This window comes from Phyllobates terribilis, unplaced genomic scaffold (genome assembly GCF_046119375.1).
Source record: "Phyllobates terribilis strain yellow unplaced genomic scaffold, ASM4611937v1 Scaffold_5__5_contigs__length_657084704, whole genome shotgun sequence".
In the NCBI taxonomy this organism is placed as follows: Eukaryota; Metazoa; Chordata; class Amphibia; order Anura; family Dendrobatidae; genus Phyllobates; species Phyllobates terribilis.
In genome coordinates this window covers 547,932,863-547,960,020 of record NW_027362765.1, presented here as the reverse complement: position 1 = coordinate 547,960,020, position 27,158 = coordinate 547,932,863, and the positions used below count along the sequence as shown (strand labels likewise).

General features: G+C 40.4%; 1 protein-coding gene across 2 annotated transcripts in view; it reads left to right on the top strand.

The window, feature by feature from the left end:
• The window catches only part of CDH23 (cadherin related 23), a 1,802,240-nt gene that overhangs the window by 712,310 nt on the left and 1,062,772 nt on the right, over window positions 1–27,158 (top strand). For both annotated transcript variants that reach the window (XM_073685852.1, XM_073685853.1), the window contains exon 7: window positions 18,617–18,811. In XM_073685852.1, the coding sequence (XP_073541953.1) occupies window positions 18,617–18,811 (195 nt within the window). The remainder of the gene's footprint in view (window positions 1–18,616; window positions 18,812–27,158) is intronic.

Here is a 27,158-nt window from a genome sequence, read left to right as displayed (position 1 = left end):
CGGTAATTTTAGTCTCTAGCGGAGGTTAAGAAGACGGCTGGGGCAGATGTTTGAAGCCTGGGAAGGGGGTAATACCCACGGAGTTCCCAGGCTACTAATATCAGCCCCCAGCTGAATACCTAGCCTTTACCAGCTATTAAAATGGGGGCCCCCCCAAAAAAATTACGTGGGGTCCCCCCTATTTTAATAGCTAGCAAAGGCTAGGCAGACAGCTGGGGGCTGATATTAATAGCCCAGGAAGGGTGCCATGAATATTGGCCCACTCCCAGGCTAGAAACACCAGCCGTCTGCAGCCCCAGAAATGGCGCATCCACAGGATGCGCCAATTCTGGCACTTAGCCTCGCTCTTCCCACTGCCCTGTAGCGGTGGCAGTGGGGTAATAGGGTTGGGGCTGATGTCAGCTTATAATGCCAGCTGACATCAAGCCCAGGTTAGTAATGGAGAGGCGTCTATAAGACACCCCCATTACTAACCCCATAGTCAAAGTTTGAAAAAAACACAAACACCCAGAATAAAGTCCTTTAATTGAAATAAACACACAATTCTTTAACGTTCTGAATTAAACCATACTTACCATCACACCCATTACAGCTGAAGCCAATGATCTCCTGCAATAAAAGTAAAATAATAAACCAACCTCATCCTTACCTTTCCATGGTTCCCAGGATGGCTCCAGCTCTGCTACATTCACATGACAGGCTGGATAGCAGCTGAAAGCTGCCATCCAGCTTGCCATGCCACAGACACTGGGAAGCGCAGGCATGCTTGTGCTCCTCAGTGTCTCGCTGTGACGGCATCCAGATGAGCCGAGTTTATGTCCAATGAACTCAGCTCACCTCATGCACGTCACTGACAGCGTGGGAGAATTCTCCTGCGCTCAGCGCTTGAGCAGGAGAATTCTCCCACGCTGGGAAGGCATTGAGATGACAGGCTGGATCGCAGCTGAGCCCCCCATTTTAATAGCCGGTAAAGGCTAGGTATTCAGCTGGGGGCTGATGTTAGTAGCCTGGGAAGCTCCGTGCGTATTACCCCCTTTCCAGGCTTCAAACATCTGCCCCAGCCGTCTGCTTAACCTCCGCTAGAGACTATAATTACGGGGAACCCCACGCCAATTTTTTTTTTTAATAAATCCTTTTTTTTTAACACTAAATGACAAGTACAGTAATCATCACTATCACTGTACTTATTATATATGTGACTGAGATGTTTCTATCTATCTAATCTATGTGTGATGCTTTATTCTTTCTGTTCTAAATTGTCGGATGCATGAAAATCGGAGGGCACTAGTGTGTTCCAAGTGCCCTGCTATGTTTTTCATGCACCCTCCTATACACCCTGCCTGCCTGTCTGCCTATATATTCTGCCTGCCTGATGTTTAATTGAGCACCGTTCCCATCGATTTGGGCAATTTTTGACATTGTGCAGACTGCCGGGGGGCACCACCAGAAAAATGCTCGAGTTTCCCATAGACTTACATTGGGCTCGTTGCTCGGGTCGAGCACCCGAGTATTCCAATGTGCTCGACCCGAGCTTCGAGCACCCGAGCATTTTAGTGCTCGTTCATCACTAACAATGACCATTGAACAAGCTTAATAGATACTTCAATACAAAAGATGGGATGTGTCTCGGTCTATTGCTGCTAATGTACCTGCGGATTGTGAGTCTAGAATAACACTAGTGGCCAGGGTGAAAATTGCAAGATTTACATTTTTTTTAGTACAGATCATATGAAAAAAAATAAAAAATACCAAAAATGTTTAAAATCTACACTACGTGTAACAAAAAATGGACTTTGATAAAACATCCTCTTAACATTCATTGTAATATTAACTCATTTTCTAGTGGGATTCATGATAAAATGAGTCAGGTATGTTATTATAGCAGAGGCTGGTGCAGTTACAGTGCAACCAATATTTGAACACTTCTTCAGGTATGAATCAGAGTTTGAGAAGTATTGTGTAAGAGGATCAAAACAACTTAATTGTTTTTTTATTAGGGAGAATAAACACAGCAGAGCCCAGTACATACAGCTTTTACCAGCTTTTTATTCTTGCCTAGAAGCAAGGGAGAATTGTTGGAGAGAATATTTCTAAGCATACTTGGCATATTTTTCCCTCAGACCTTGTGTGAGCTTGCCTCGCCTCAGAGCTGCCACCAGGTTCCGGCCATTGTCACACACGACCGTGCTTTGCTGTGGGTTCAGCGGTTTGAGCCACAGATCTTCCTGCTCTTTCAGAGCTGTTCACAACTGTTCAGTACTGTGTGGTTTGTCACCTAAGCATATTAGCTTCAGCACAGCCTGCTGCCCCTTGGCCGAGGCAGTGCTGCAGTGCTTCCAGCTTGTGACTGATGTGGTCATTTCAGAGATGGAGGCTGAAGAAGAGGAGGAGGCTGAGGAGGATGAGGTGCCGGAGCTGTAGTCTGTGGGGGCAACCCTGATTGACCTAGGGCCCGCAATCCTTGGCGTTGGGAGGACTTGTTCCGTCCCAAGTTCCGACTGGGTCCTGGCTTCTATGTTAACCCAGTGAGCCGTCAGCGAGATGTACCATCCCTGCCCACAAGCACTTGTCCACGTGTCCGTGGTTAGGTGGACTTACCTGGTAACTGCGTTGTTGAGGGCATGGCTAATGTTTTGAGACACGTGCTTGTGTAATGCGGGGACGGCACACCTGGAGAAATAGTGGCGGCTGGGGACCGAGTACCGAGGGATGGCCGCTGCCATCAAGTTGCGGAATGCTTCCATCTCCACGAGCCTAAAAGGCAACATTTTGAGCGCAAGCAGTCACAAAATGTGGGAATTTAGTATTGTGGCCTGTGGGGCATTGGCTGCGTATTTACGCTTGCATTCCAAGGACTGGGGTATGGACAACTGAACGCTGCCCTGGGACAAGGATGTGGACGTGCTTCCTTATGCTGCTACTTGAGAGTGTGCAACGACAGGTGCAGGGCAGGAGGCATCTTTCCATGCACCATGGACAGGGGATTGGCTTGCATGCACAACAGCGGAAGAAGCAGTGGTGCCACCCGCAGACACTGTTCCTGGACCCTGGAGTTCGACCCACAATGTCGGGTGCTTTGCTGCCATGTATACACCTAGACAAAATATCACATGAGGGGCCTAATAAATAGAGACAACCAGCAGACACACAGCCCCCCTAAAAAATAACTTTTATTAATAATCTCTAAAAAGGACCTAAAAGTCCATAGACAAACAACAATAATACTCTAAATGATAGGACATATAGAATCAGGTAATACACCGACCGGGAGGGAATACAAATTAAAGCTGTCCCTGTTATGTCCGTAAATCCTGTCCCTACCTGACAGCGGAGGTTGGCACCCTAATTTGTACTTCGTGGCGCCCCCGCTCAACGTCGGTATCCCTAATGTCCCTACAAGGACCCTTGTCTTAAATTAAACAAAACCATAATAGTGAGAAAGGGTAGAAAAAGTGAACGTATAAGTACAGAAGCCGATAATAAGTCAATGATTAGAGATGGCCAAATTCATTTGGTCGGGTAAACATAAATGCTCTAGGGTAGAGGAGCACAGTGCTTGTTTTTCCATAGCCAAATCAAATCAAATAGTAGCCAGAGCAGTCAAATATGGACACATGCTCCACTTTGATAATCCAGCTATATACCTCAAAAGGGGCTCCAAAAGCAGAATCCCACCCAAATGCATTGTCTGGCAATCTGGGGTGAGGGATTGAAGTCCTCCCCAGATCCCCTGATGAGCCCTGGTGGAAACTAGGGGGAAACGCGTTGGGACTACTAAGGATAAGTGTCATTTTTTTACTTATTAATGATATCTACTTTCTGACTGCTGGAATTGGGGACCATTAAGGTTTAGTGTTACTGTTTATTTACTAATGAAAATGTATATTCTGATTGCCATTTTCTAGTCTTTTGAAAAGGAATAGGGACTAACAATGATGAGTGTCTCTCTTTCGATAATCTATTTTTTGACTGTTGGGACTAAGGACCATCAAGGTTAAGTGCTATTGTTTACTTACTAATGGATATTTATATTCTGATTACTATTTTCTAGTTATTTGAAAAGGTATAGGGACTAATAATGATAAGTGTCTTTCTTTCTGTCTACTATTATGTACATCTATGACAGATAGAGTTTGGACCTGATACTCTGATATAGATATTATGCTTTTTCAAATACCAATACTTAAATCCCATTTGATGTATGGGGAGACATTTACCTGGGTGGGATTCTGCTTTTGGAGCCACTTTTGAGGTATATAGCTGGATTATCAAAGTGGAGCATGTGTCCATATTTGACTGCTCTGGCTACTATTTGATTTGATTTGGCTATGGAAAAACAAGCACTGTGCTCCTCTACCCTAGAGCATTTATGTTTACCCGACCAAATGAATTTGGCCATCTATAATCATTGACTTATTATCGGCTTCTGTACTTATACGTTCACTTTTTCTACCCTTTCTCACTATTATGGTTTTGTTTAATTTAAGACAAGGGTCCTTGTAGGGACATTAGGGATACCGACGTTGAGCGGGGGCGCCACGAAGTACAAATTAGGGTGCCAACCTCCGCTGTCAGGTAGGGACAGGATTTAGGGACATAACAGGGACAGCTTTAATTTGTATTCCCTCCCGGTCGGTGTATTACCTGATTCTATATGTCCTATCATTTAGAGTATTATTGTTGTTTGTCTATGGACTTTTAGGTCCTTTTTAGAGATTATTAATAAAAGTTATTTTTTAGGGGGGCTGTGTGTCTGCTGGTTGTCTCGCTTTGCTGCCATGTGCCTGATCATGCTAGCAATGGTCAGGCTGGTCGTTTTGCCACCCCTGCTGATCATGGCCTGGCATGTGGTGCAAATAGCCTTTTTGGGGTTATCAGCAGAGTCTTTAAAAAACAACCAGACTTGGGAAGACTTAACAGCTGTACTGGCAACTTCCTTCGTGTTGGTATTATGGGGAACGGTTGCCTGCATTCTGTCTGCGGCCACCACACTGCTTCTTCCTGCCTGTTGGGGTGCTCTGCCTCCCACCCCCTGTGTGCTGCTGTCCTCCCTCTGCATGTTCTCCTGCCATATTGGGTCAGTTACTATATCATCTACCACATCGTCTTCCACTTCCACACCCTGGTCCTCCTCCTGACTTTCTGGCAGTTGTGTCTCATCATCGTCCACCTCATGTGACACTTTCCCACCGTCGACTTTGTGTGACCGTGGCTGCTCAAATATTAGGGCATCGCTACATGCGATCTCCTCTTGCCCTGGCGCTTCATGTGGACCAGGCGAGAGGCCTGAATCTATAAATGGAAAAGTCAACAGCTCTTCAGAGTGTCCAAGTGTGGGATCAGTTGTCTCCGAGCACTCGGCATGGTGGGAGGAAGGAGGATCAGGATGAGGAATATGACTTGACCGTGTGGAAGACAGGGTGGTGGTGGCTAAGTGACTGGAAGCATTATCTGCTCTCCAACCAACATACATGACAGAAATACAAAGAAAATTCTAAAATGTCATATGTGTTGATTACCTCATTGTTATGTATGGTAGTCCTGAGGAAGGAGTCGGTGGACTCTGAAACGCGTGGACAATAAAACCTACATTTTTATCCATACTAATGGTTTGTCGTGACTCCAGAGAGCGCAGAAAAACTTCCTTTCCCAGCATCTATCTCTGACATATCCCTAGGAAGCTGCAGCATCTAGAGTCCATGCTTTACAGGTGTTGTGTCCCACACAACCCTACTAGGTGAGCAGTTTTTAACACTTCTTTACCAATTATTAAATTGGATAAGACCATATTGTGCTCTTGCATTTTTTTAGGTCCTTAAAGAGGATGACTAAAGCTTCAGTTGTGCACTGTTTTCGGCTTCTAACTTCCTTCTTTGCTGCAGACGGTTCGCTCCTGTGGATAGACAGTTTCCTGGTCAGATCTGTGCACTCTGCCAGGCTTCTAGCAGAGGCAGCTTTGCTTCTATAGCATGTGAGAAACACAGGGAAACTGAAGCTGTCTGGATCCATAGATTCAGCCAGCTTTAGAGTGGCGCGGGTAAGCTGTGAACCATAGTACTTGCTCGTGTCTCAAACCCTTTGCATTGCTAACCATCCAGGCTAGGACTGCAAGGTGGCCGGCAACCTTAGCAATGAGATGTAACCTATTGAATTAAAAATCCTTCTGTTCTCAAAAGCAGAGATGATTGTAAATAAGCAGTAAATTACATAGTTGCTTGTTTTTGTAAGCACTTACAATTTTACTCATTTATGAACTTGCGGCAATCCCTTTAATGACATAGTGGTTGTAAAGATGAGCTCGAAAAAAAGAATATTTATAATAAAGTAGGAAAGGAGAAATGTCCCAAGCTTGAGAATTCACATTACAGTTGCCCTGCTTTTACATTTTTTTCATCCTGTTAGAGAACTAGGATGAGGTGTGCAAGCATGAGCATTATTATGTGTACCAACTGAGGATATAATGTAGGCCATACATCAAGATCATATATGATGAGATCTTGATCTAAGTTTTGCATTTGATTTATCAAACCATATACAGCTTACATCAATATATGCATGTACTAAAATAGTGATGCAAATGATTTTTATCCTATCGCATGCAAATAAATCAGTGACGCCTATAGTAAAAGATTTATTGTCAAAGGTTCAACTGGAAAAATGAGCTCCTGACAATGCGCTTGCCTTTCTCTGTTGAGCTCACTGGGAAGGAAGAGAATTAGCTGCAATATAGTGTTTGATAAGTACAATACACTATTGTAACTGAAGTTTGAGTAATTCATATATTTTGTTTTGAAGACCATTTACTATACTGGACAGGCTATACCAAAGCTATTTGTGAGGCATAAAATGTCAGCTCATTTCAAAAGCATTTGATGGCAAATATCTGATGTATGCTAATAATTTCCTTTTTTTTTCCTTTTTATTGTTAGAAAAACCTCTCTGGCTGAATGGGGCATGTGTACATTTATGGCCATCTTTGTACAGATATGAGTTAACCAACACCAATCCCCTCTATTTAGTAACTGAGTCTAGTTCTTTGCTTTATTTACCAAACCCCTGCAAACTTTATCTGTCCTTCGTGATATATTATAAGATGTGGATGTGGCTTGTAATTTATATGCCGTGCAGCTTATTCATCAAAAACCCTGTGATTTTCCTTTCATGGAAAAATTGGGTTGAGTGATGCCGGGCAACTATCAGCAGCTACATTATATTCACCAAACATCTTGTATTATTGTGTCTTCATTACTCTGGCTAATGTTGGGTTTTATTATACTACGTTGCATGGTGAACAGAGGCAGGATCAAGTCAAGTCTAGCTTTTTTGCTGCCTGAGACAAAATTTTAAAGGGGATATCTGGGAGTTTAAAAAAAGGCATGTAGTTGTAGCTGTTGACAGGATGGGACAACTGGTGTCATGCTGATAGACAGGTGGCTTCCCCCAATTAGGTTGCAGAGAGATGTCAATCAACATGACATCAGTTGTCCCTCCCTGTCAACAGGAAAAAAAACTGCCTCTCTGTTGACAGGGAGCACCTTAACCTCTGGCAGGAGCAGTCAGTAATCGGCACCAGGTACAACAGACAGGTAGTTGCCTCTGTTAGCAACTACATGCCTTTTTTTTAGGTCCTGGATATCCCCCTTAGATGGCGCCTGTCAAGGATCGCAGCCCGGGGGGTCATTATTGAACCAGCTGTTATCTTTAGAGTGAACAGCTCTCTGCTCCCCCCTATCGTCTGGACAATTACTCAATTGACTGACGATTAACTGAGGAGGCCGCAGGCTGTTTCCACTAATAGGCCAGTTATCGGAAAACTAACAGTGAGCCTTTTGATATATACACCTCGTTGATATATAGAACTCGCTGCCACCACCAGTCATTTTTACAGGCAGACTGGATGCTTCATAGGTAACGTATGGCTTCGAGGCGCGGTTTACAGAACAAAAGGAACAGAATTATTACATGTTATATATAATCCAGAACGATAGGCAGTGTTTATAAAAAAAATAAACAAAAGATTTTACAAAGGGGACAAAACAATACAGCATATACAGTTACATAAAATAAAAATGAAAAAGAAACTCACTATGCCACTCACAGAGGTAAGTCATCTTAGCTGAAGAAGAACACTTTGATTGGGGACGTTCATTGAACGAGATTCTTGCATACATGATGTGTATCTCTCTTCAGGAACCCAGATCATAATTTGACTTGACCTTTTATCAGCACCTACATCCTCACACCTCCTTGATGACCTCACGTGGGCCGGGTTGTGGGTTGTTCTCAGCCCTTCAGGATTTTATGAAATCCTCAGCTTATGCGATAACTTCACTCCTGATGAGTGCAGAAGTTCAAGATTGTTGCCATATATTTCATCGTGATTTTACCTTTCCCCAGAGACCAAACATGCCATGGCTGGTGTCAGTTATCTGGCTATTATTGATTTGGGGCTTATAGGCAGGAGTCAGTTATGAGAAAATTTGCCCTGATGCTGAAAATGTATGTCCCATCACTATCAGATTTATACAAACGCCAATATTCATCATTTTATTTTGGTGCCTCAGCATTTGCCAGAGATGTGTTGATGAAGGGAATGTGCATCCTGGATGAACAATAGCTATCTATATCTAAGAGGTGTTAGATATTCACTTCATTCCTTTCAAAACTTAAGAGGCCTTTCCTGCCTATTCTGTACATCTCAGTCTTTCACACAAAATACATCCTCATTTGCACTTGGGATTCAAAAGGACTTCTCGTATTTTAATTTCCTACTTCTTTATGCCCATTGCACAAGTCTATTTCTAAGATTGTCAGCTAGATTGCCAGCTCTTGTCCTATTGAAAAGAGAGAGGAGAGGAGGGATAGGGAGTGAATGTCCCTTCACTGCAGTGGCTTTAGTGATCTTTATATTTTCTATGACAGCGCCCTCCCATTTCCCATACCAAAAGCATCCAGCAAATACTAAACCATACACATAATATCTATCAGTATGAAGAATTCATATAAGTATATTCAGTGTTGGACTGAGGTAACCACGACCAACCAGTAATATTGATTCCTGGGGCCCACTTTTTTACATATATAAGTAACCTAAACCTTGTACGCAAATTTACTTATGTTTCAAATTAATAATAAACTGGGTAGTTTGCTTAGTGAATGATTTAATGCCCCCTCTGGATGAAATTAGTGAATTAAATATATGAGCACTGCTTACATAGGTAGCATGAGCCTACTCCTTCTCAGGGCCCCACTGTGTAATTCACCTCTTCACCTGTGGGCCAGTCCGAGCCCGAATATGTACTAGCATCTAGCAATGAATAAACTGCATGTTGTGGGCTCACCTAGTGAGGTGGATTGTCTGACAGCTCCTTCAGACAACAAATAATTTCAGATGTATGCAATCCATGTTTTTCATGGATAGCACTTTTACTTGTGGTAGTCTATGGATAGATCAAATGTTGTTTTCTTTTTCCTGAGACCGAATGGTCCGCACAAACATGCAGTCATCTCCAATACTGATCTAAGTTTGAGATCAAACTCACCAATGCAAGTCTATGAATTCGTGAAAAAAGTGGACAGCACATGGATACCATGTGTGTGCGGTCTGTGTTTCAGGGATTATTTGATAGAAGAAGCTTGAAAAGCTTCTATCAGCATTTTATTAATCAGAGGAAAAATTATGAATGGAATGGGTGAATAAATGGTTCATTTCACTGGATGTGCTGCCTCACTCTTCATATTTTTTGACTATTGGTCCCTGTTGGATCAAGTCCATAGAGGAGTGCATCCCCTCTTTCAGTTGCCTGTGCTGCATTTCCTTTAACTACCACTGATCAAAAATACTGATGAAACTTGGTCCGTTTTTTTGTTGATTGATGTGTGAAAGAGCCCTAAGCTATAGGTCTGGTCAAGCAAAACAGACTTGAGGAGATGGCACAGTAGGCAGGACTTGGTGGATGGTTCATAAATCAGCAAAGACCAGGACAGAAATATATTCAGGACAGCAGGCAAATAAGTGGACCAGGAAACACCTTAAACAGGCAGAATGCCAGTCTTAATAATGGGCGTGCTGGAGTAAAATGCATCTTACAACTGGCATAAGCCTACAGCCACCAATTATCACCTGCTACTGGCCTCAGGCAGGAATTGTAAGCATAGGATAGGATTGAATTGGATTGCAGTAGATAGGTATTGCAGAGCAGGGAGGCAGTGGATTCAGTCTTCATTGAGTCGTGAACTCAAACTGCACAATGATGGCAGCCGCGTTAAATTTCAAACAGTAGACAGGTCACTGAAAAATCAATGCCTGTCAGTGAAGTAACGGAGGCAGGAAGAGAAGACCCTACCCACAGTCCCGTCCTTGTGCACAAAAATCTCATTAGGAAAAAACTTCAAATCCTAAATAAACAAGAAAAGAGCGGATTTCTTCACCAAAATTATCAATGTAATCAGTATAACAGCTACATTAAAGCCAAGTCATTACATTACAAAATAATGCTGACATGTTCTCTTTAATAACAGAAATCTTCTTCCACACATGTTTTTAGATAAATGATTTACTACATACTAATTATTGCTCATAATGCTCTTTTCTCATTATATTATGGCCAAGTTTAGATGTGACCAATTTGTTGTGAAATTGTGATTCAAATTCTGCAGCCAAGTCTGCAATAAATTACAATACATGTGGATGGAGTTTGCGAATGCCATCCACAAGTAGCAGAGAATTCTATAAAGAAAAAGATACATGTTGCCGATTTTCAAATCCACAGCATGCTTAAAGGGGTTGTCAGATAATGAAATAATATTTTATGCATGGATTGATACATATTGATAAATAGAGGCAAACTTACCTTCCAGCAGCATGCAGATCAAGCACAGGCCAGTCTAGAGTTCTCTGCTGGTCTCCCCCAGCTCAGGAAGCCATCTCTATCCTGTACGGAAGTCCTAGCACTGCTGCCGCCTTAAATTGGCTGCAGTGGACAAATGACTAGAAAACACATCAATGGATGTTGGATCTATGGGAATGCTGGAAGGCGAGTATGCCTACGTTTATTATTTTTAATTAATTCATGCATTTAAAAAAATTGTACTTTACTGTAAGACAACTCCTTTAATATACTGGAGAAATGAAGATTTCTACTATGAATTTTGCAATATAGGGATAAAATCAACAGCACAATCCAGAGCAAAAACTGCATGCAACACAAAAACTCTAAAAGCCTATTTTTGAGCTATAATTCTGGAGGATCTCCCTTGCATACCCTTGATGGAATTATGAAGCTTATGATACATTAGTTTTCCACTGTAAAATAATATAATGTATGCTATGTATTATATGGTTTTTCTTCAATGGAATAATAGAGTTTACTTTGCTATTACATTTTACAGGAAAAGGATACTAATAAAACAAAGGAAAAAAGTCACTCTTTACTCACATTAACTGATGAACAAACCTTTACGAGAAAGTTGAACCTTCCTAATCCTTACCTAGTGTAAATCAGTGTACAAGCATGCCAGTGATCAGGCATTAACAAGCAAACTGCATCTATCATGCTGGTCTAAATGGCTTCAATGGTTATTAACGCAGGGTTAACAAGGACTAATCGACATGCTTGTAGAAGAACCCTAAACATGATGTGAACAGAGACTAAAGTAGGAATTACTAATGTATGCTAAGCACAGTATGCCCCAATCATTGACCCAATATTTGTCTATTTCACTTAGAAGTTCCATTGAACATTCTCAAATGGAAAAGCAGGTTTTATTCAATGCGGTACAATAAAATCAATGTATACTACTGTAAGGCTTTGATAAAACAAGTGTATCCGTATTAGTATTTGATAATGTAGTGCTCGCCAGTCTCCATGTATTGCCAGTGCCATTCTTCTTAGAGTCAGCCTGATGAACCCCCAAGCGTAAAGAATCAATGTCTTATTAGGACTACAGAGCTTCTGATTTGTGTAACGCCACAGTTACCTGGAAAGTGATGTCTCCATCATGCTCTTCCCAGGTGAAATGCAATCCTCTAGGGTTTGAGAGCACTTAGTTCCTGCAATCAATACTTACTGTAGAACATGAAGGGTTTTGTTTTTGTTCTTTGCTGCTATCTAAAAGTTTACTCTCCAACAGACTGAGAATTTGGCCACAGTGTAACCTTTATAATATATGTAACAAGTATCTACTGAATTATTATGGTAATGGTTATTACTGTTTTTGGCTTAACTTCTTCCAATTATGATTTCATTATGAAACAGATAAAGGTTCTCTTATGTTTAAGCTTTATTTTATCTCACACTATCTTTAATATATTATATTTATTTTTTGTATATCAAATGGTAGGAAAATGGTTAGAAAAATAAAGAGATTGAATATTTAGTCAATATCTCACTGAACACAAGAACAATTTCCTAAATTTTGACAAAACAAATTTCATAGAAAATGTTTTCAACCCGCAATATGAATGTAAGGTTAATAATAACTTTCTTTACAAAATCTTCAATTTTACTTGAATTAGTTGATGCAAAAATGAATACACTCCACATAAAAAACTACTACATTTAGTATTTTGTATGACCTCCGTGATTTTTAAGTGCAGGACCAAGTCTTCTAGACATGGAATCCACAAATTAGTGACATAGTGCATAGTCTCTTTTTCCATTCTTCACGAACAACCTCTTGTAGAGCCTGGATGTTGGATGGAGAGTAATTCTCAACTTGTCTTCAGAATTCCTCTTAGGTGTTCAGTTGGGTTGAGATCAGGAAACATTTAGCCACTGAATCACTTTCATCCTGTTCTTCAGAAATGCAACAGTGGCTTAAGATTTTTTTGATTTTTGATCATTGTCATGTTGGAAAAGTGCACGTCTACCAAGGGCATGGAGTGATGGTAGCATCTTTTCTTTCAATATAAAGTAGCACATCTATAAATTCATGAAACCATCAATGAAATGTAGCACCCGACACCAGCAGCACTCATGCAGACTACTACCACCATGTTTCATTCACCTTTGCAAAGTCATTTAGTTTTTAAAACATCAGTTCCAAAAACATTTATATTAATCTCATTCCTCCAGTGAATAAAGTCCCAGTATTCTTCATATTTTCATTATGGGCCCTGTCAAATTTTAGATTGACTTTTTTTTACATGGGCTTCAGAAGAGGCTTCCTTCGTGGATGGCATACATGCATGCCATTCCTCTGCAGTGTGATCCATATTGTGTCTCTGGAAACACTCACCCTGGATTAGCTTTCTACTGTTGCTAACTGCAGTGAACTTGCATGTAGATTTTCTTTAACCCTTCTCATCAAAAGACGCTCCTATTTAGATGTCAACTTCTGTACTTGGCCTGAACATCTCTGTGAGATGGTTTCAGTTCCATCACTGTGGATTTGTGTATTATTTTTGCTACAGAATTATGTTTGATAAGTAAAGCTTTTCTAATTTTCTTGTAGTCTAAACTTACCTTGTATAAAGAATTATTTTCTTTCTCGGGTTTGTGACATTTCTCTTCCATGTGGTGCCATTGTAACAGCATGAAATGGGAAAGAGTTTTCTTCATTAAGTAATGCCCTTCTATAATCAACCAACTGATGGAAACCTGTTTAATGAATAATTAGACTTACCAGTGGTTATATTCTTGTTAATTAGAATTTTGTGGTCTAAACTTTAGATTTGCTTCTAAGACCTTTCATTGAGGTATACTTATTTTTGCAACATGGTCTTGAATTGAGTGTATCTATTAGAAAAAAAATTTGGGTGTGCAAAATAACAAGTATTGTTTTCAATCAATGGCCCACATTTGTGGGAGTTTTTTGGGTGCCAATTTAGCACTGCCAGCAGATATTTTCATAGTTTGTGTTAATCATTTATAAATTGTGTATCAGTCATAAATTTTATAGCTCCTATGATGAGCAGTTTATCTGATATCCTTGAAGCAAAATGTATCCCACAAAAAATGGTAAAGTTGCTTCTAACACCATGAAGATTGGACAGCTCCAATCTAACCCAAACTATAATTAATCAAGCTAGTCCTTTACGTATTATTGAGACTCCAACTACATCTATGTTTGAGCATCCCTCGGAAGGCTCCATCACAGATTCTGTTCTTTTACTGGAATAATAGGTGCTGCCTGCTGCATTATTTTTTTGTAAAATGACAGACCCCACAAATTTGATGGACCCTATTATAAGACAATGTGGTCCATCTAGCACAGATAGTGTAAATAATGTAATGGATTTATACCTGGCATGACAGAACAGAATATATAATGTTCATATGTACCAGCCTTAAGGCTACATGTACCAGGATGTATTCATATGATGTGTCCTCGCTCAGATTTGCAATGACAGCAAATCTTTTTCTGAAAATTGCTGGCGTGTGTCATTCTCGCATGTATGTATGACATTTACAGGATTCCCCCATTACAGCAAGAAAAAAACAAACAAATGCCATGGTGGAATAGATAAAAATGGATATCCATGGCTAGTGAAATGTAATGCAATATCTCACAGGACATGAAGTGCAACTGATAGTATAATGTGAGAAAATAAATTCATTAACTTTAGAACGAGAACACAAACACAGAATATTAGCAATAGGAATGCTAGCATTGTCTAATGAGGTTTATGTGCTCCCCTGGGATTCCCTATTGATTATGTACTGTAAATTACTAGACACTAATCCTTTAATGCACCTATATGAGTATTTGTGTGGGAGTGTAATATTATTTTTCTGTTCTTGCAAAGGTGCTCAGTTTTCTAAATGATGATTTATTAAATCACTGTAATTAAGAGCTTTGTTGCTTGACATTGCACAAAATACAATGCTATGTATTATTCAACTGAAAGCCCTTATATAACATTTCTTTTATTTTTATAACATTTCTTTTACATTTTACATTGCTGTACTATTATATATTTAGTTCCATTCTCTGGAATGATTAACTTTTCAAATGTGGATCCAAATACAGTTGTCATTGTGATATGAAAATTGGCTGCTAGGCCATTTTGTTTGGTCAATGCGGAGCTCATATCATGCTGATTTCTCTTTTTGTGTTTTAATTACTCTGACTTGGAAAAAAAAGTTCTTTATATCTACATGTAGCACCCCTGAAAATCAGTATTCATATTGTCCCTTTTCATTCACTGTATTTGCACTTCCATTCAGGTTCCTCATTCTTTCCTGCAGTTGCACTCAACATTGACAAGCTAATAGTGATCATTCCTACTGTTTCTGGAGGAATCGTCAATGTAATGGCATACTGCTATTCAGTGAACAACTTCATTTTAATGAAGTTCTCCGAAGACAGCGGGTTTATAAAAATCTTTGTTAGAAATATAACTAAAAAGTCACATTGTTACTTGAGTTTTGATGAAAAATGTTTAGAGGAAGCAGCTTTATATCTTTAATCAAGCTCTTTATATCTTGTTGGGCTTGTTTTATCTTTAAATTGGTTTTCTTTTTTTTTTTTGTAAATAGTATTTTACAGTGTCATTCAACTCTCAAATACAATTTGTTCAATTCTACCATTTTCAAGACATGTTTGCTGTCAGTGATCGAGTACGCTCTTGTTTGTATTTAGAGGCATCGAAATTCCTAAATACTAAGATTTCTTCTTGTTCTAGTAATCAAGAGGATTCCAGAAGTGTGCTCCCAGTGAGCAGGCATTCATTATTATCTATTCTGTGTACAAGTCATTAATGTCTGTTGTGGGGAAAACTACTTTAAGTTCACAACTCCTTCTTGAACTAGTTCTCCCAGCAGTCAACTAGAATACCCAAAGTTGCACCTTTGCACATAATATTATATCCTGGTCTCCTCAAATGATTGCATGGTCATTCAACACATAGAAAGGCTGAGTCCACTCATTGCTGAAAGTAGTGATATGGGACCTCAAAACTTCAGGAGAAGGGTCACATTTACAACATTTGAAAGCAGGAGTGGGGCGATGCTGCAGGCCCTGGGCTAGAAGGAGGGGGGTGTTCCGGTGATGCTAGGCAGGAGCAGAGTCCCCACTATGCACATTGTCCTTGCGGTGGGCTTCATCGCAATGGTGCCATTGTCAGCGCATGTACAGATTGAGATCTTGGCTTTTCATTGATCTGCGCATGATCCCACAACTGGCGCCATTTTCCTGACACCCACCATGAGGTCAATGTGTGCAGCAGCAATTCACTCCTGCCTCGAATCGCCGGAACGCACCCTTCTCTTAATCCAGGGCCCGCAGCATTACCCCACTCCTGCCGGCGCTGGCTTCAAATAACGGCGACCCTGCTCCACCGCCGCCACCCCCATTAAGCTACAATCGGACTATAAGATGCACCCGCATTTTCCTCCTAAGTGTGGGGGGAAAATAGTACGTCTTATTGTCTGAAAAATATGGTATATAGCCAACTGATTATGTAAACTAATGACAAAAAAATAAAATTTTAAGATAGTGATTTAGAAGATTAGAAAATGAGAGTAGATACATAGCATAACAAAATTAGAATAGATACATAGAATGTAATTATTTATACTCCAGAATTCTTTCTATGTAGAAAAAAATATAATGATAAATGTAACATTAGTACATAATAGAGAATCCAAAAATAATTACATTACTCTCTGTAGCTCAGCAAATTTTCAGCCAGTTTTGTACCGTTTTGCTACATTTGTGCAAAGCTAAATATAAAAAAAATATAAAATATGAGAATTCAATTCCACACAAATAAATTTGCCCATCTCTATTTATAGCAGCCGAAATGCCAGACTCAGAATCAGTAATATGGCATCTGTCCTGCTTCATTTTAATTACAGTTACAATTTTTTTCTTCTTTCTTAATGCACTAAAAAGCAAAAGCAAGACAGCACAATATTTTTTTTATAGAAAAGAATCTGAAATCAGTGTTACAGTGTTGACTATTTTGAGTTTTTGCATTTCTCCTGAAATCGTTTTTGTGAAGGAGGTATAATTGTTTTTTAAAAATGCAAAACAAAATTCCCCCAAATCCAGGCATTTAGCTGCAACTATCTGCCTCACTAGGTGTCGCAAACTATTTCTTTTCACACATATGTTTTCCATTTATACCTGCCACAATAATAAAGCTCTATGTGGCAGGTTCTGGCTTTTTGGTCATGTAGCCACACCTATATTATGGCCTCTTGCCACATTTTGCTTTCTGTGTTTTTACATACTTAGCTAAAAATTCTTTATTGTGTCATTTTTGGGAAGGGTTTATAAATTGGGGTTGAAAAGATTGTCAAAAGTGTTGGTAAAAGAAAAAGTTGCAATGGCAATTGACTAGATAGTGTAAAAGAAAAACCCCATACAATGGTTAAAAATGTGGGAGCCACTAGAAGCGGCAGAAGCACCACCATCACTGGCACTAGTCATTTGTGCAATAGTACTACCAAGCACATGCCATAATTGTCTTCCTTTGCCTCCATCAAGCGTATTAGTTGGGAAGAAGTAGGGAGCATAATGGAATATATGGTACATCAGTTATATCAATCAGCGCAGGGTGTTACCTCTAACAGCGACACAATCAGTTCGTAAAATGAAAAGGTACAATTAAAGTACTTAGAGCATAAATTGTCCAATGTATAGGCTAAGCAGCTTCATTTTTTAAATTATCTTCTAAATAGTATTAATGCAGTAATGCAGTCCAAATTTCAAACATTCAATGTCTGGATATACCTTAGTGTTTACAGAGTGCTGCTATATTCTTTTGTATGTATGTATGTATGTATCTGTCTGTCTATCTACAGTATCTATCATATGTAATTTCTTCTTTAAAGAGTTATTGCAAAAATATTAAGTTATCCACTATCTGTAGGACAAGGAATAACTTACTGATTGCTTGGGGTCCAACAGCTGGCACCTCCTGTGATCCTGAGATTGGAGCTCTAAAACCAGGGAACCGGACTCTGTGCTTTGCTTTTTTTTGCCGTTCCATAGACAATGAAACAGTGTAGATGGAACATATGCACCTTTGCTCTATTCAAGATGAAACTCGGCAGAACATAGATTTCTGGATCCAGAGCCCTGATCTTAGCATTGTGGAGGGGGTCCCAGCATTTGAACACCAAGTAATTATTGAGTTATTCCCTATGCCACACACAGGGGATAACCTAATATTTAAGAGTACATAATATGTATTAATGCCCATGTCCTTCTTTGAACATTTCTTGGATAAAAGTTGAAGTTTGTTTTTCCTTCCATTCTGTGATGGCTTTTAATAGATTCCCAATAATTATGTTTTAGACCATAATTGCTTTATTGAGGGGTAAAAACTGCCGTCATTGGTTTAATTATTGCCAAGCAGGCACCAATGTCAAACTTGGAATGACACTAATTACAGTGGTTTTCTTAGGTAAATAAGCATATACATTTTTTTAATAATGTATTCCCTGTAATGCAGTCAGGATCAGTATCCCAGGCAACGATGCTTATTTTCAGTGCTGAGAATAAACTAAGAATAAAATGAGGTGATTTGCTGCCAATGGAGTAATAAAACATTCTGGATAACATTACACAGTAACAGGGTCAGTTTATTTGTCTTGAACCGTTTGAGTGGATTAGTTCATTTCCATCTGTTAATTTCACACTGTATATGTTTCCTCTCTTTCAGAACACACCAGTGGGAACTCCAATTTATATTGTGAATGCTACAGATCCTGACCAGGGAACAGGTGGAAGCGTCTTATATTCCATTCAGCCTTCCTCCAGTGTTTTTGCTATTGACAGGTCCCGGGGCATTGTGACTGTCATCAGTCCATTGGACTATGAAACCACTGTGGCATACCAACTTCAGGTTAATGCAACGGTAAGTTGTGCACACTTGTCTGGAAGCCATTCTTTGATCATTGACTCTGCAGGAGTGGAGTCACCACTGAAACTAATTAAATGAACATTTAATTAGCATAACAATTTTACATTTGCATCTGTAATGTCCAATAAAATGAAATATTAAACAAATTAAAAGTGCAATGTGTCTAACATAAGGAGGGCATTGGACAGGTTGAAATTATCAGAAAAATATTAGTTTACGATCTAGGAAAAGACTAAAAAGTACAGTGGGTACGGAAAGTATTCAGACCCCTTTAAATTTTTCACTCTTTGTTTTAATGCAGCCATTTGGTAAATTCTAAAAAGTTCATTTTTTTCTCATTAAAGTACAATCTGCACCCCATCTTGACTGAAAAAAAACAGAAATGTAGAAATTTTTGCAAATTTATTAAAAAAGAAAAACTGAAATATCACATGGTCATAGGTACTCAGATCCTTTGCTCAGTATTGAGTTGAAGCACCCTTTTGAGCTCGTACAGCCATGAGTCTTATTAGGAATGATGCAAAAAGTTTTTCACACCTGGATTTGGGGATCCTCTGCCATTCTTCCTTGCAGATCCTCTCCAGTTCTGTCAGGTTGGATGGTAAACGTTGGTGGACAGCCATTTTCAGGTCTCTTCAGAGATGTTCAATTGGGTTTAGATCAGGGCTCTGGCTGGGCCAGTCAAGAATGGTCACAGAGTTGCTCTGAAGCCATTCCTTTGTTATCTTAGCTGTGTGCTTAGGGTCATTACCTTGTTGGAAAGTGAACCTTTGCCCAAGTCTGAAGTCCAGAGCACTCTGGAAGAGATTTTCATCCAGGATATCTCTGTACTTGGCCGCATTCATGTTTCCTTCAGTTGCAACCAGTTGTCCTGTCTCTGCAGCTGAAAAACACCCCCATAGCATGATGCTGCCACCACCATGTTTCACTGTTGGGATTGTATTGGGCAGGTGATGAGCAGTGCCTGGTTTCTCCACACATACCGCTTATAATTATCATCAAAAAGTTTCATCTTCGTCTCATTAGACCAGAGAATCTTATTTCTCATAGTCTGGGAGTCCTTCATGTGTTTTTGAGCAAACTCTATGTGGGCTTTCATATGTCTTGCAATGAGTAGAGGCTTCCGTCCGGCCACTCTGCCATAAAGGCCCGACTGGTGGAAGGCTGCAGTGATAGTTGACTTTTTGGAACTTTCTCCCATCTTCCTATTGCATCTCTGGAGCTCAGCCACAGTGATCTTGGGGTTCTTCTTTACCTCTCTCACCAAGGCTCTTCTCCCACGATTTGGCTAGACGGCCAGGTCTAGGAAGACTTCTGGTGGTCCCAAACTTCTTCCATTTAAGGATTATGGAGGCCACTGTGCTCTTAGGAACCTTGAGTAATGCAGAAATTCTTTTATAACCTTAGCGAGATCTGTGCCTTGCCACAATTCTGTCTCTGAACTCCTTGGGCAGTTCCTTTGAGCTCATGATTCTCATTTGGTCTGACATGCACTGAGGGCTGTGAGGTCTTATGTAGACCGGTGTGTGCCTTTCCAAACCAAGTCCTATCAGTTTAATTAAACACAGCTGGACTCCAATGGAGGAGTAGAACCATCTCAAGGAGGATCACAAGGAAATGGACAGCATGTGACTTAAATATGAGTGTCCGAGCAAAGGGTCTGAATACTTATGACCATGTTTTTCTTTTTTAATAAATTTGCAAAAATTTCTACATTTCTGTTTTTTTTCCAGTCAAGATGCGGTGCAGAGTGTACTTTAATGAGAAAAAAATAAAATTTTTTAGAATTTACCTAATGGCTGCAATGAAACAAGGAGTGAACAATTTAAAGGGGTCTGAATACTTTCCGTACCCACTGTGTTATAACTAACCAGGGACATCACCAAAACTTAGAAGTAGTATATTGTTAAACTAAAAGTGTGCCACTCTAACTATAGTATATTGTTATTTCTTTAAAACTGTGAAATTAGTTGATTGATGACCTCAAGCTCTTTGTTGCATTCCAAAGTTGATAATAAATGGAAAAAAAATAATCTTGACTAGAAGTTTCTAATAATTTATTTCTTTGCCTGAAATTTAAAGTATATTTAACTTTTCTTCCCCATATAAATACTTGCTACATCACCACTAGCCTTGTTCAACTTTATCATGCGGGCATTGCATGGATCGGCATTCACATCAGTGTTAGCACCATAGCGTGGCATTTATATTAAGATATGTATTATATGACATTTTTTACAGGTTACCTGCTGTGTACATTACAGGGGCTTCTATGGCAAGTTTTCTTCTTCTTTAGCTCGATTGTAATAAATGCTACTGTTATGATCTGCTACAAGAACTAAGGAAAGAAAGGAAAACTGTCCCTACAATAGGACTAAACTGATTCCCTTCAATGCAGCGGGCAACCTGTTCCTTGTGAACAGACCTGCCTTTCGTCCTCAGCTAGTCTGAACGCAGACCTATAGATATAAGGGAGGGGTCCCTAAAAGTACTAAGGACTGGGACAAAATTGGACACCTCCTAGCAGAAGTTGTAGCGGAGCAAAAAGACAAACAGACTAAAAGTACTTAGAGGTCCAAGGACCAATCAAACTATAGAGATAGGTACAAAGCGCCTGGCTAGATTAAGAGTCAAAGTAACACTGCAGTCCAGAAAAGCCTGGAGGGCGGAGCTGGAATAAATAGGCAACAGGTCACGTGACCACAAAATAGAAAAAAACTAACAGGAGGGTTCTAACAGTCATTAACATAATACATTGATTTAGCATCCATGTTACCTGGCTATATTGATGTTACATATTACCGTATATACTTGTGGTAGGTATATTAAGTTTAGAGGCCTCTTTTTGTTTTCTTCTGACTCCCTAAGTCCTTGTCAAACAATTGTTTAGGATTTCCGTCATATTGACTATATCCTGATAGAAATAATCAATCTTTGAGTTCTCCAATGCTCATCTCAGAATTCAAATTGGCACAAAAATAGTTAGTTTTACTGGCTGATTGCATGTAAGTCCATGACAATGGAAGAGATGTGTGTTGCTTTGGCTGCCAATTTGTACAGGCACTGTTGTAGTTGGCATATTATTATTATTACTTCCATAGCACACTTTTATTGCTACTATGATATTACTGCCATATGCTTAAAATTATTCTATGAGCACAGCTATGTGGTTGGTGCAATTTGATGGGTAGTCCAAAAGATGGGCGAAGTGATGATTCTACTGTACTAGAAGCACAATTTTATATATATTTTCACATTTTGTTTAGGAGGAGGAAGTGGGTGTTTTAGCTCATATCTATTCTTTCATGATCTAGGACCTTTAATAAGGCCTATTTTTTTTTGCATGCTCAGGCAGTGAGCAGACAGTGAGCTGTGATTGGCAGCTTCTGGGAGGGAGCGGTTATAGCACATTATCCATAGAAGACGTTGAAGAAACTCAAAGTTGGGAGAGGCAGGAAGAAGTGAAAGTGCATGCCCCAGAGAAAACTCTGAAGAAATGTTCAGTTGGTCTACAAGCAGAAATTATACGTTCTGAGCTCCAAAAGCAACATACGTAAGCATCTCTACAATGGAGTGATGCAGTGCAAAATAGAAAAGAGTGGCCGAATCAGAGGAGCTCAGGGTTTGTTTCTCCTTTTTGTCTAAAAATTGCCAAATAATCTATTGGTAAAGGCCACTGTTCAGTCTTCCCACCTTCTAAATCCTAAAACACAGGCAAATTTCATGAGATATAATTATGTGTACTTTAACCTCTCTATACAGTAAACTAGATTACTTGAAAACTGTTGACCATCTTATGTATTTGAAATAGACTTGTGCGTGCATAAAAATCTGCTTAGATTTCACTGAGTAGTTTACCAGTAATAACATCATTCCAGGGAAATCAGGGATCAGAAAAAGAAACATTCAGCGTGGTCACAAACTGCAAAGCCTTGGGGTTATTGTAAGATAATGTTCATGCTGTGTTATTGAATACCATTTAAATGAGCATTAATCCCTCATAATCAGCTTTCACTGCAATTTCAAAGTCTTGATGTAGTAGATGTAGTGCTACAGAATAGCCTCTGTATCAGTCCATCACTTTGTGCCTGTACATACCCATAATAAGACTGTGTCCAGAATGTCACAGATCCATTAAAGCTTTGGGTACTAGAAAGAAAACTTCTGCTGGCTAATAAAAGCCATTCGGCTGTTTTTTGCCAAATGTAAAATATAATAACATTTTTATTCTAATCTGTGGTTTAAAGAGGAATTATCAATTATGAGAAAACCATAGAAAGTGACAGTAGATGAAATTACAAAATTTTTCACAAATGTATGTATTAGCAAATCAGAAGATCTCCCTAAGTATTATAGGGTCGCATGTTTTACTTTCATTATACTGTTTCAAAGGGATCTTAGATTCTGATAAGATTCTCCTCACCGGGAGTTACCAACTGTGAGGGGGAAGTTGATTTTGCAAAGCATCTGGCAAAGTAGAATCCTATGCTCAGAAGTGGCAGGACTATAAAAACACTATGTGCTGCTGTCATGTGGTGGTGTGGAAAAGTTGGGCTAATCCAAGCTTTGTTAATTTTTATAAGAGTGAGCCTGTCAGCACTTTCTGTTGACAGGCAAAAGCATCTGACTGTTATGTTCCCCCCCCCCAGCAGGACTAAAAACCCGCTCAGACAAGACGCTAGTGGCAGGGCAGCATAACACCTCCTAGGCATAGAGAGACAGCTCATGCCAGGTGTCCAGCCTTGAGACCCAATAACTGAAGGTCACAGAGGAATTAGGGAGTAAGCTGGTTTTGTCAGCCAGGAATTGATTGACCATCTTTAGAAACTTTTCTTTCCTTGTCAAAAGTACCCAGTCTTCAGGGCCTGGATGCTGGATGGGTGTAATGAAATTGACCAAGGCCTTTGATAGTGAACCCCTGCCTTTGCTGAACCTGGTGTGGATCTCGTTCACCTCTCCTCCTTAGTTGGGCAAGAAAGCTTGCCCAATGCCGCTAGTGTTGTCTGATGGGAATTTTTTCAACATATTTTCCACAATGGCCTTCTGGTGTAGCACCATTTTAGTACAACTCTTTGCCTCAAGGAGGAGAGATGGATTGTTTTTCTTGTAGCATGGGTCTAGCAGGGTAAACAACCAGTACTCTTTTTTGGCCAAGATAAATGTAAAATGAGGGTCACAGGAATGGCAGCGCTACATAAAGTCTGCCATATGTGCCAAGGTCCCTACAGCCAACACTTTCCTGTCTCCATCATGATTATTACTCTCCATCTCTTCCTCCTACTCCATCTCTTCCTCCTCAATCCCCTCGTCAGTCCGTTCACATAGGAGAGACGAAGCTTGTGTGGGTACTAGCCTCTCTTGCGCTATCAGCCAGCTTCTGTTCCTCCTCCTCTTCCTCAGCCTCCATCTCCTCATTGTTACCCAATCCACACTGAGCAGATGAGATGAGGCTTAGTAGTATCTCCCTGTCTCATGTCTTCCTCCATCTCCATCTGGTCCCCATGCAAAGCTTCATGTTTAATTGTCAGCAGTGACTGTTTAAGTAGGCACAGAAGCGGGATCGTTGCGCTGATGATGGTGTCATTGCTGCTCACCATCTTTGTGGAGTCCTTAAAGTCTTGGAGAACCGCACAAATGTCAGACGGCCATGCCCACTCTTCAGTTGTTATGTGTGGTGGCTGACCAGAATACCAACGAGCGTGTTGGCACTGGTAATCCACAACTGGACTCTGCTGCTCACAAAGCCTTGCCAGCATGTGCAGCATGGAGCTCCAGTGTGTGGTCACATCGCACACAAGTCGGTGAACTGACACTGCCCGGGTGGCGGCAGCTGTGGCTGACTTGCGGAAATGGGCGCTGATGCAGCGTACCTTGACCAGAAGCTCTGGCTAATCTGGGTAGGTGTTCAGAAACCGCTGAACTACCAATTTAAGCATGTGGGCTAAGCATGATACATGTGTGAGCTTGCCAAGCTTCACAGCCACCACCAGCTTATGGCCATTATCACACACGATCATGCCTGGTTGGAGATTCAGTGGCGACAGCCACAGATCTGTCTGGTCTGTTATTCCTTTCAATAACTTTGCTGCGGTGTGTGGTTTGTCTCCTAGACAAATTAACTTCAGCAGAGCTTGTTGCTGCTTTGCTGAGGCAGTGCTGCAGAGTTTCCAGTTTCAGGCTGATGTGGATGACGTGCTCTGAGATAGCACATCAGAAATGGAAGATGAGGAAGAGCATGAGGGGGTGCAGGAACTGGTGTAGGAGGTGGAGTAAGCCCTGATAGAAATAGGGCCAGCAATCCTCGGTGTCGGTAGCACATGTACCGTGCCAGTGTGGGACTCAGCCCCAACCTCCACGATGTTCACCCAGTGTGCCATCAGGGAAATGTAGCGTCCCTGGCAATAAGCACTTGTCCACGTGTCAGTCATTAAGTGGACAATCCCAGTAACAGCAGTGGTAAGGGTACGGGTACTGGTGATGTTCCTGGACACATGCTGGTACAAGGCGGGGATGCCACACCAGGAGACATAGTGGCGGCTGGAGACCGAGTACCGAGAGACCAAATTTATATACCTGTAGCAGGCTAATTTTTGTTTTTATTTCAAACCAATGAAATTTGACACAAACCAAGTTCTGCAGTATATATGACAATAGTCAATTTTTGAACAACTAAATTTGTACACCTGTAGCAGGCCAATTTTTGTTTTTATTTCAAACCAATGAAATTTCACACAAAGCAAATTCTACAGTATAAATCACAATAGTCAATTTTTGAACAACCAAACTTATATACCTGTAGCAGGCCAATTTTTATTTTATAGTACAAACCAACAAAATTTCACACAAAGCAGTATGTATGACAATAGTAAATTTTTGTAACAAAAATATTTTGTGAACTGTACCTGGCCAAGTGGTTTTTCAAAATTTTAAACCACCGTAATTTTGCATAAAGCACGTTAAACTGTATGACTAATTGAATCCCCAAAAAAAATTTGAACGTAAATATTTTGAAAGTGTTGTTGATGTATTCCTACACTGATAAAGGCTTTGCACAAAGTGAAAAGACAGGAAAAATTATAAGAATGGTCATCCAATCATCCATAGACCCTTGAAAGCCAACTAGAGGCGGGCCTCATTCAAATATTCTGAAAGCGTAGCCGCTGTACTCTTACACTTACAAAGGCTTTGTACAAAGTGCAAAGCCATGAAAAAATTATAAGGAGGGTCATCTAGTCATCCATAGACCCCTGAAAGGCAACAACTGGCAGGCCTCATTCAAATATTTCAAATATTTTGAAAGTGTAGTTACTGTACTCTTACACTTATAAAGCCTTTGCGCAAAGTGAAAAAACAGGAAAAAATTATAAGGATGGTAATACTGTAATCCTCTATAGGTGTCCTCTTCTTCTCCTTCCTTGGGAGGCTGGGGGGACTGCCTCCACCTGCTCCCTGGAGCCCGATTTCCAGGTGCCTGGGCTGTAAGTGACCCGGCTTCAGCTTGTGATGGAGCCCTCAACATGTAGAAATGGGCGACAGCCCCCAGTGTCACCTGCACCATTGCTTGCTCCCGCAAAGAAGGTGGAGAACCCCAAGGACAGTCTGATCTCTCGGGGGGTGGTAGGCCATCTCAAGCCACCTCGAGGAGCCTCTTTCATGCCTGTTCAATTTCTCTTCCTTTCCTTCTCGGATCACACCCACCTCAAACTAGCGATGTTGCTCCTCCATTTGAAGAATTTCAAGATTAGCCCTTACAAGGACTGTTAGTGTGATAGTTCGGCTTCAGCACCAGTATCAACACTACAGGACTCTGATTCATTAAACTGTGCACATACAGGCCTGGACAACCACTTTCTCCCTCCAATAAGAACTATCCCTGAGATGAGCAATGGCGTCAGTATGCCGAGCAAGGCGGCGCATGTTCTTTTTTATAATTCCTAATGATACGGCCAGCCAATCACAGTAATGCCACTACCAAGATGGCTACGGCATTACAGTGACTGGCAGGCAATTCCCGCATGTTTACTGGCTGTGTAACAGGTGGAAAACATGCGGGGCAGGGATTCGAGCTTTAAATTCGTGCTAATGCGCGTCAAGTGCTGAGCACATCCGAGCACCCAGAAACTCGATTGATATCACTAAGCACACTCACTCATAAAAACACGGAAAAAATGTATTAGCCTGCAAAAATTTAGATTTTGCGGTCCGGACAGCGAAAAGTTGAAATTGCAATACTTTCTTTAAGAAAAAATTCAACTTTTTCTGTTTAAGTTCATAATGAAAACAAAATACAATATATTTCAAACCAATAGTATATTTTAATCAAAATGCTACAAATAGTTAA